At 36.0% G+C, this 10,430-nt stretch overlaps 1 protein-coding gene across 1 annotated transcript; it reads left to right on the forward strand.

Annotated features, from left to right (window-relative positions):
- The first annotated feature begins 5,299 nt into the window (after positions 1 to 5,299).
- Positions 5,300 to 8,173, forward strand: LOC128093060 (internalin I-like). Its single transcript, XM_052708579.1, has 2 exons — positions 5,300 to 5,383; positions 6,551 to 8,173. Exons 1-2 carry the CDS (start codon positions 5,352 to 5,354, stop codon positions 8,040 to 8,042), a joined length of 1,524 nt encoding a protein of 507 aa, XP_052564539.1. The 5' UTR covers positions 5,300 to 5,351; the 3' UTR covers positions 8,043 to 8,173.
- Positions 8,174 to 10,430: the final 2,257 nt, after the last annotated feature.

Raw genomic sequence — 10,430 nt, forward strand, 5'->3', positions numbered from 1 at the left:
TCGCCTCATAACAGGTAAATTAAGCGTAATTGAATCAGATTATGGCATAAGAGAGCGGGAAGGAAAAAGAAAACTTATCCCGCAAGGAAAAAAAAGGATGAAACTCCCCGCCAGCACTAAGTCAAGTAGATAACGAGCGAATATGGCAAGTGGGGTAGACACCCTGCAGTCACTTCCGGCGGCACTGCTGCCGTTGCCTGTATGATCCTGAAGGAACTCGGAACTTCATCAACGGCAAAAGCTTCACCGAGAGCAGTTTGCATAGTCGTTTTTCGTCGCAAAAGAATTATAAAAAAATGCCAGAATATAGTAGAGTACACATAGTGGTGCATAAGGCCCTGGTAATTGAATTAAAAAAGTTAATTTTCTCGCCTTCATTATGTGCGACATAATCTTGGGAGGAAAATGTGCTCGGTATCAGAAACGAAGATGCCTCAGCGATGCTGGCTGTGTGTTGCAACGAAGGAGCTACTCGAACAAAGAATTTAACTTGATTGAGAGTACATTGTGAGAGCCGTTGTGAAAACTACGCTGCGGAATATCTTAAATCTGTCGATTATGAAGGAAATTTTATATTTACGCTGAAACAATAATTGAATAGCAATGAAATTGAAACATTTTTTAAGAATAATGTTGGTTTAAATCTTTAGTTCGTCTGGGCTCCCTTTGAAATATTTTGAATATTGAATATTGATTTCAACATTGAAATCGGACCGTTAGTTGCTGAGACATCAGCATTAGAACATGGAGGGTTGCTTGGGTTAGACTTCAAAAAACTTCAATTTTCCTATTTCTTTTCTTTAAGCCGCTTTATCTCAGCAACCAGAGATGCAACCTTCAATGTCGTTGGACAATTTTATAGCAAATTTTCTGAACTATAAAAAAATATTTTTTGAAATGGTAACTCATGGTCACCTTTTTTTTAAATCTAAAAACTGCAAATATTTCGCTGAAATCAAACTTTCGGTGGCTATATCTTGAAAACGAGACACTTTATCAAAAAATCTGTAAAGTACTTTTCGATTGCAAATTCAAATTTAAATTAGGTCAAACACATTTTATGTACAACCACAGTTGGGCAGCGCCATCCGAGAGAATAAAGAACACGATCTGGTAGTATAAAGTAGTGTACGGAGTAGTGTAGTGTGAACGGACCCAGAGGATTAATCCCGAGATTGACGAGAGCCTTATTCTCATGGGTACATTTTCAAAACAGATCCACAACAAAAAAAAAAAGAGCCGGTATGTAGACTCGAACCCAAGACCCTTGACATATCGAACCGCGCCTTTGCCGTATAGGCCACCAAAGTTCGACAACTATGAGATTGTCATTTGCCAATATAAGCCACTCAATGGGATGAGCTGGTTCAATGAACAAATGAACACAATTTCGTGGTGGTTCATCCGCGAGAGGTTTATGCTTCCATTTAATTTTGGTACAGCTATTCTCTCGGGTTTCTACTGTGGGTGTATGAAATTTCGATTTTTTCCATAAATCACCTGTTTTTCAAAAAGTCATAACTCGGTGGCAAGATTTTTGACCATTCTTCTGTTTGGCTAAAAAGTTGCGGGTTTTGGTCCCCTAAAACATATCAAAAAATCTCGAAAATCTTAAAATATGTACCAATTTTGGGAAATTGAGTTTTTGTGAAAAAAATAATAAAAAATCGGCGTGTTCCTTTTGTTTAACAGTCCTCATCAATACCTACAGCTTTGCCGAAGAAACCAAATTGATCAGAAATTTCCTTAAGTTACAGATTTTCGAATATTTACATACCATTTTTGTATGGACAGCTGCCAAAATTGTATGGAGACTTGTATGGGTGAACCAATGTCACAAAATGACTTCTATAGTCATAGGGAAGACTCCCACATAGTTTGAGCCAAATAAGAAAATACAAATAAAATCAATTTCCTGTTTTGGTAGAGAATTTTGCAGGGTTATTGATTAGAGTGTATGTTCTACAAAGTTGCAAAGCAGACAATAAAAAAATAAAAAAATTGCAGTAGAGTATCGAAATATGGCGGAGGTTTTAAAACTATTTTTGTATTATCTGCTTTGAAAAATACATTACACCATCGAAACGAAATTTTAAATTAAAATCGAATTCCTAATATCCGTTTTTTAATTTTTGTTTTAAGTGACAAAAATCCTCAACTTTTGAACCATTGAGGAGTACGGACCAACATTTTGCCGCAGAGTTAAGAGTTTTTGAAAAATAATTACTCCTTTTTTTCTTCTTTTAACCTAAAAGCCCACCATTTTCTATTGCCAAAATCTCAACAACTGATCTAATGCTTTTTCAGTGTAAGAACATGGATCATTCGTAACTTTCGTAATATCTAAAAAATGGTAATATTAACTTTCCAAAAGCTCTTAATGTTCAAAATTTGCTTCTCCTTCACACTCCAAACTCTATACAAGAAGTTAAAGAAAACCGAGTGTTCTTTTGCTTCAAAAAGTATTAGTTTAAAGCCTGTGAGATTTTTCCAAAGAGGTATCATTAAAATTGATTTAACTAGATACTGTGGAATTAACAAAAAAAAAACTATATTTGAGTGACTCTCGCTGAAAGTGGACCACTATTTACACAAGGTGCTCAAAAATCAAAAGCAATATACTTTTCCAATAGCCCAACTTATGAAAGAAACCATGTTTGGTTGGTTAAATTTGTCGCGCCACGAAGCTAAACCATTTTTTTTAAGTTGGTAATTTTTTAACTTAGGCGCGTCTACAAAATTGCTAATAACTTTACAAAACTTCACTTCAACGAACCCTTGATGTATCAGTTCCACTTAGATTCCAAAATATCCATATAGTTTTTCTTCAGTTAGTTTTCCTGCAGTTAGTTTTCCTTCAGTTAGTATAACTCGCCTTCACACAAAGCCGTCGTTTCTGGTTTGCACCGGAAGCAAAGTAAGATCGCCCCAGCAGCTGGACACCGAGTTGCGGCGGAGGACAAAAGCAAAGGCCAGCAGAGACCCCTACACAATCCCCCTTCCCTTCCCACGCCTTGTCTTTTAACATCAATCCCTTCCCTACTAACCCAGAGTAGGCCGCGGGTAATCGGCTCCCCTCCCACTAACATTTACACACAAGATCCTCTGTAATTACTCTTAGCATTAAGAACAATGTTATTACAAAAGCCGACTCGGTCCTAACCAGGTCCCAGCACTGAAAAGGACCTAATAAAAATATTTTTTATGAAAAAAAAGAACCCTTGATGTTTAGGGGTGTTTTGGAAAGGAAATGAGCAGAGCTTTCGAATGTACTTGTCAGAAAAATACCGTTCCATAAATTTTTTAGCCCCAAAACACCAATGTATTTTTAAAAGTCATTTTTGAAGGCCGACGCCCCGCTTTATCGAAAAACTGACAAATCCATTCTTAAGCTGAGACGACTTCACATAAAAGACCAATAAATCTCAGGTGTATGTTCCTCCTATCTTTCTTATTCTAATTTTGATTTTCGGGCGCCCAAAATGTTGCAATTTGCTCGACCCATTTAAAGGTTTTGTCAATAAATATAGGTGCTCACTTTTTAACACTGGAACGCCCAACGCATGTCCAACTTACACGAACGCCAAAGCCTCCCAAAAAGGTGGAACGGTAACTTTAACTCGCTGGTTCTCGGGCATAACTCAAGAATGTCTTGATGATCCTAGAACTTTGCAGAACTCAATTTGATCAAATGTGTAATTTTTGCGACCAAAAACATCGTTCCAACTTTTTCAAAAAGACTGCCTCCGCGGAATTTTTGGCGAATTTTTTTTTACACGCGAAAAAAAAAGTTGGAACGATGTTTTTGATCGCAAAAAATGCAGATTTGATCAAATTGAGTTCTGAAAAGTTCTAGGATCATCTAGACATCCTAACAAATCACTGGAAAAAAGAATCATCTTGATTGGTTGAGTTATGCCCGAGAACCATCAAGTTGAAGTTACCGTTCCAACTTTTTTGGAGCCTTGGGCGTTGGAATGTTAAATGATAGTTTATTGTCCAAGGATCAAGATGCTCTATCGATAATTGACCAATATTTAAGTTTTTGGGTTCTTCCAGGCAATTTAATGTTGAAAAATTGTTTTTTTTTCACTTTTTTTTTGTTAAATGCTCATTTACAATTGGGTGGACATTTTTTTTTTCAGAAAACTAATGAATGTTGCTTGTAGGAAATTTCCCAACGAACATTTTTCTCTAAAAGAAAACGTAATTTCGATACTCCAGTGCCAAGTTATTTTATTTTAGTGAGAAAAAAAGTGTAAATTTTACAAATTTCTCAGAATTAACAATCTCGGCCTATTATTAACATGCGGCATATGTTCTCGAGCATAACTCACCCAATCAAGACGATTCTTTTTTCCAGTGATTTGTTAGGATGTCTAGATGATCCTAGAACTTTGCAGAACTCAATTAGATCAAATCTGTAATTTTTGCGGTCAAAAACATCGTTCCAACTTTTTTTTTCGGGTGTAAAAAAAAATTTCCCATAAATTCCGAGGAGGCAGTCTTTAAAAAAAAAAAAAAAATGGAACGATGTTTTCGGTCGCAGAAATTACAGATTTGTTCAAATCAAGTTCTATAATTTTTTTTAGCTTCGTGGCGCCGAGGTGAGGACAAATTTAAGCAACCAAACATGGTTTCTTTCATAACTTGGTGGGGGCTATTGGAAAAGTATATTGCTTTTGATTTTTGAGCACCTTGTGTAAATAGTGGTCCACTTTCAGCGAGAATTACTCAATTTGTTATCATCAAAAATTCAACCATCGTTTTTCCTGATTGTTCAAGACTGTTGTTTGAAATAATGTAATAAAATCTATTACCTAGTCTCAACTTCACATAACTGCTCTGAATACATTGTAATTTATTTTCCAACAAAAAACAAATCATTCAATATGATTCATATCCGACTCATTATCAACCTCCACGAACCATTGCATCATCATCATCCGGCCTATTCATAGATCAAAATACTATTTATCGCAGATTTGAGAAAAAAATGAGTATTACCGATTAATCGATCTTTTATTAAGCATAGTGAGATTAGTGACTTAACATCAAGAAACGATAAAATGTTGACATCTTTCGAAACACAAATGATTTCTTGAAAATTACCCTCCCTATTCAAGCTGATGATTTGAAACTGAGAAATCTAAGCGCCACTACAACGCGCCTTTCCTGAATCTTACTGTTAGTTTTAGTTTAAAATGATTTAATTTGTTTATGTATTGGTGACACTATGAAAAGCAATATAAAACCTCCCTTCCTATGGTTTTTCTATCTTTATATCTGTAATTGTCGTACATAGCAGAACAAATTTTATCCGTTCGAGTTGTAACATAATTTCATTTAAAATGATTTTTTATTCAAATCCCATTTGTTTTATGTAAGTATATGGGTCATTCCAGGTCAACTGAGTACACTTTTGGACTCGACCTTCACCGATTTGGACCAAACTTGGAGGAAACGTTTATCTATCGATAGTTAGCAGAAATCTCAAGTTTGGTGCTGATTGGACCATCCCTCTATTTTTGGCACCGCCCTCTTTTTGACGATTTTCTAAAAAACTTTTTTTTCTTTTAATCATAACTTTGCAACTATTTGAGCAAAAGACTTTCTACAGGTTGCATTTTATAGAAAATTGTCCAAGGAATTCGATAAAAATAAAATGTTAACCCTTAAATGCCCACTAATATTATATTTTAACGTTTTAAGTATAAAAATTCAGTTTTGACCAATTGATTATATTTTTATTTCTTTTATTTTATCGTCATCGTGTTCCCCGGACAATTTTACATAATAATCAATGTAGACTTCAAACTAAAATGAACTATTGACGAGATACAGCGATTTTACTGAAAAAAGTTTGATTTTGCGCAGCACTCGGAAGTTCATGGTGTACTTTTCAACAAAAAGGAATGAATCTCGCATAATTCGGTTTTTATATGTGAGAAACTTATTTCGGATTTGAATTCATAGGACAGAGTGCAGTGCAAAATCAAACTTTTTTAAGTAAAATCGCTGTATCTCGCCAATATTTCATTTTAGTTTGAGATACACATTGATTATAATGTAAAATTGTCCGGGGAACACGATGGTGATAAAATAAAACAAATAAAAATATAATCAATTGGTCAAAACTGAATTTTTATACTTAAAACGTTAAAATATAATATTAGTGGGCATTTGAGGGTTAAAATTTTATTTTTATCGAATTCCTTGGACAATTTTCTATAAAATGCAACCTGTAGAAAGTCTTTTGCTCAAAAAGTTGCAAAGTTATGATTAAAAGAAAAAAAAGTTTTTTAGAAAATTGCCAAAAAAGAGGGCGGTGCCAAAAATAGAGGGATGGTCCAATCAGCACCAAAATTGGGATTTCTGTTAACTATCGATAGATAAACGTTCCCTCCAAGTTTGGTCCAAATCGGTGAAGGTCGAGTCCAAAAGTGTACTCAGTTGACCTGGAATGACCCATATATTTTTTAAATAAAATTACGTTACGTTTTTCAATTGTCAAAAATGGTAACCTTAACTTCAAAACGTATTTTTTCAGAATCATCACCAACTTGGTTGTTTGCAACGCTTGGAATTATTGGACTTCTGCTACAAACTCAAAAATGTTGGTAGTAAGCATAGAGCATGAAAGTGATCCAGTTTTCCCAAACAGTTTAAATTACACGGGGTTTGAAGAGATTTTTGTGCAACATCCGAAAATCAACGAACTGACGACGGAAATGCAATCGTCGATTTTGAACATGAAAGAGCTTACATTGTGGCAAGGGCAGATTAGTAGTGTGCATTTGATCGCGCAACTTCGTTCGGTTTATATAGAAAATTGTAGTACTACTGAAGTTGTTATCAATCCAAACTGGAATTATCAAACAGATTATTTAGTGATCATATTTGGGAAATTAGAAAAACTTCCTGCACATCTAAATGTTTTGAAAAATTTGGAGAAACTTTATCTGCATGACAACCAAATTGAATTCCTTGATATGGCCGATTTCAACGGATTGAACAAACTTAAGTTAATTTCAATATACGGAAATAAACTATCCGAAATCAGAGCAACGTTGCAGAATCCAGTGATTCTTCCTAATTTGGAGGAATTCTATGCATATAATAACCGTCTCAGTGATATAAGTTTTGAGCACTGGAATACTAAATTGTTGAATCGAATATGGTTGCGTGAAAATAAACTGCAGATTGCGCTTTTCTTTCCGAGCGTTTTTCCAGTCTTAAGGGAAGTGACTTTGAATAACAATTCATTTAACTGCGAATGGCTTACATCAACTTTTAAAGCATTAAAGGCCCTAAGCAATGTCACAATTTACAGTGAAAGTGAAACTAAATGTGACAAAAATGGACCCTCATTGGAAGAGCTGGTTCGCAGAGTTAAGTTCAAGGAGACACTCGCAACTGTTCCACATTCGGAAAACAGGCAAATTGAAATAGAGTTTAGTCTAAAAACACTAATGTACATTGAGTCTCTTAACAATACCCTAACATCGAGCATTGACCAACTGCGAGTGGAAAACCGGTTGTTACACAACACTTACAAAACATTCGAAGCCAACATGAGTGAGTTATCTGCATCCACTATGTCAATGAAGGAGAATTTTGACACGGAAGTAAGAAACGAGATAGTGACCATCAATTCAGAGTTAAAACTGCTGGCGAAATCAATGCAGATCAATAAACAGCTTATAAATTCGCATGAGTCGGAAAGCAGTTCAAGTTTGGTTGAAAGAGGTCAGGAAATGATGAAACTCAAGCAACAGATCAAACTTATCGAGCAAACGCAAAACTACCAGTCGGAGAAACAGCAATTTCTAGATGAAAAGTTGGCATTTGATACTGCGGCAGAGATTGAACAAATAAAACAAATTTTGGAAGAGTTGCAACAGCAAATGAATGCTTCGTCGATCACCTTGAATGGTTCCGTTAATTCTGGATCTGATAAGTTGGAATGCTTGTTGGTGGTACATGTAGGTAATGGAGCAATTTTGCTTATGATTTTAATGAAACACTTATTGAATGATTAACCGAGTATCAATTTGTACACGAGGTGTATCAGCTTGACAACCAGAACAAAAGAGTTGATTGGTGTGCATTTATATGAAACAAAAAGCTATCAATCATTCTATTTAATAGCCTCTTTACGAAAAATATATAATCATACTTTATCTATTGAAATGCAAAAAAGATGTTTTATTTCCCTTCGAAAATAAAAGCACAAAATTCACAATATTTCAGGACAACGCACAAAACAGTAACAATGTGTTATTCTTGAAACGTCAAAAAGTGACAAACGACAAGAATGCTCGTTAACGTCGAAATGCTATTTTCGAGCACATCAGCCTTTTTTTCGAATTAGTTCAAGTTTAGTAGCACGTAGGCTGGACTCTTATGATTGATTCGGAATAAATATTTTCATCTGGAAAGCGCTGGCCTTGGATAGTGAGACGGCTTTTTTTGGCTGGCTTGTCATTTTCCCAAGTTCCCTTCAATTCAATGTTTTATTTACGTTATTTACGTTTTATTTACTATAGTATCTGAAAGAACATAAACGCCACTAACGTTGATCTTATTCTCAAAAATTACTTGTGAGCAGTTCTCTACGAAAACCGTAAATTAATTTCATTTATAGGTATTTTTTAGATCAAGATAAATCTTTGTGGGGAGATTTTAGAAAAAAATAAAAAATCTGGAAATCTGGAAGGAATGATCTGATCGATTAAGTATCGGCGAAAGTTATAGGTATTAATTAGGACTATTAGCAGAAAAATCGTAACACAATTAAAAAGTTCTCTCTTTTTTATTATGTTCAATTCTAAAATCCATTTTTTTAGGTGCAGTTGTTGTCTTCTTATTTCCAAATTGTCTAACTTATGGACCCAATCCTGCTTCAACTTGATTGTTCAAAATAGTCAAACTAAGTTGTAAATAATTTTCAAGACAGTAATGAATCGAAAATTTGATCGATAGCTCGCCTAGTTTCGAAGATTATTTGATTTATGTACCGTCTTGAGGGGTGGCATTGGGTCTGGGTTGCACTCAACTTTAGTGACAAAAAAATAAAATTAAATTTTAGAGTGTATTTTTTTCTGAAACCATTACCTACAACTTTTCCTAAGACACCATATCGATCAGGATCAGAAAAATCTTCCCCAGATTTTCGAATACGTTCATATCTCGATTTTTTTTTACAAGGTTCTATACACAAAATTTTGATTTTTTGCTTTTTGGATGTTTTTAGAACCGCCTTGAGTCAAGGGTATTCAAAAATACCCAAAAAGCAAAAAATCAAAATTTTGTTTATTGGACCTTTCAATTCAATTCAATTTTGTTTTATTAGTGGTACTAATCGGTCTACAAGTTGTGGTATTTAAATACATTAAATAGAGATATGGGATTCCTTTCAACTATTACTAGATACATGATAATCGATCGATGTTTTACACTTTGAAAAGGGGGTGACAGGTGCAGCAAAAACTACCAAAAAACCTACTGAAATTGCTAAGGGAAGGGGACAGGGACAGGAAAACTTAATTCTAAAATGCAAAGCAATCTAGAGCAATTCCGGCGTCGTAAATCTTTAGCACGCGTAGCCGTCTACCCCGCTCCCACGTACTTCATCATCAGCTCGCCAAGGGCCATAAATTGCTGTTCCTTGTTCTGGCAAGCACGGAAACGGATAAACATTTCCCGAGCCAGAGAAAGGAACTCCGTTAACGTGAAGAGATCAGCCCCTTCAGGAGCGGCAGCAGTAGCAGACGTTTCGTTGATTGTTGAAGCAGTTACGCTAGCGTAAGTTCGCCCCCAGCCAGGCGGGTGCGTCGTATCTTGAGCCGTCGAAGTCTTCGGTTTAGGAAGTTGACGGTTGGCTGGTTTCTTCCGCTGCTTCTCCAGCACCTCCAAGTAGGTTTTTCGCACGGAGCATCCACGGAAACTTGCTGTGTGATTCTGTCCACAGTTTGCACACTTGATTAGAGCCTCTCAGCGTTGCTACCTTCTCCCAGGCTCGATTTCCGGGGCAACGAACACTGCTCCGTGAGATGAGCCTCCCCGCATTTGACACACTTGAGAGCCAGTGTGCAGTTGCGGGAGCCATGGCCGAAGCGCATTCGCTAGCTTCGTCGGAGTCACTGGGATAAATCCCGTAAGCACTTTTTTCACCGGGAGCTCGTCTCGCGGTTGGTACGAATAGTACGTAACATTACCATCTCTCAGTACCGTTAACACTTTTTCGTACATTGGACGGTTAAATGTGACAACACGAACGCTGTTCTTCAAAATGAGCAACTCAAACTCACAGCCAGGTCGAGACAATAAATAGGGACGTGGCGTTACATCGTGCTGCCACCTGGTTTTTTTAAGCGCAAGAGTGTAAAAGTGCTGAGTCATCGTCTAAAAATAAACGGCGTCCTATC

This window comes from Culex pipiens, chromosome 2, assembly GCF_016801865.2.
Source record: "Culex pipiens pallens isolate TS chromosome 2, TS_CPP_V2, whole genome shotgun sequence".
Lineage (NCBI taxonomy): Eukaryota > Metazoa > Arthropoda > Insecta > Diptera > Culicidae > Culex > Culex pipiens.

What these genes read in the sequence shown, in the direction of transcription:
- LOC128093060 (XM_052708579.1), top strand. Translation starts at nt 5,352, where the DNA reads ATGATTTTTTATTCAAATCCCATTTGTTTTAT. An exon ending in TCAAATCCCATTTGTTTTAT is followed by an intron (nt 5,384 to 6,550) that starts GTAAGTATATGG and finishes GTATTTTTTCAG; the next exon opens with AATCATCACCAACTTGGTTG.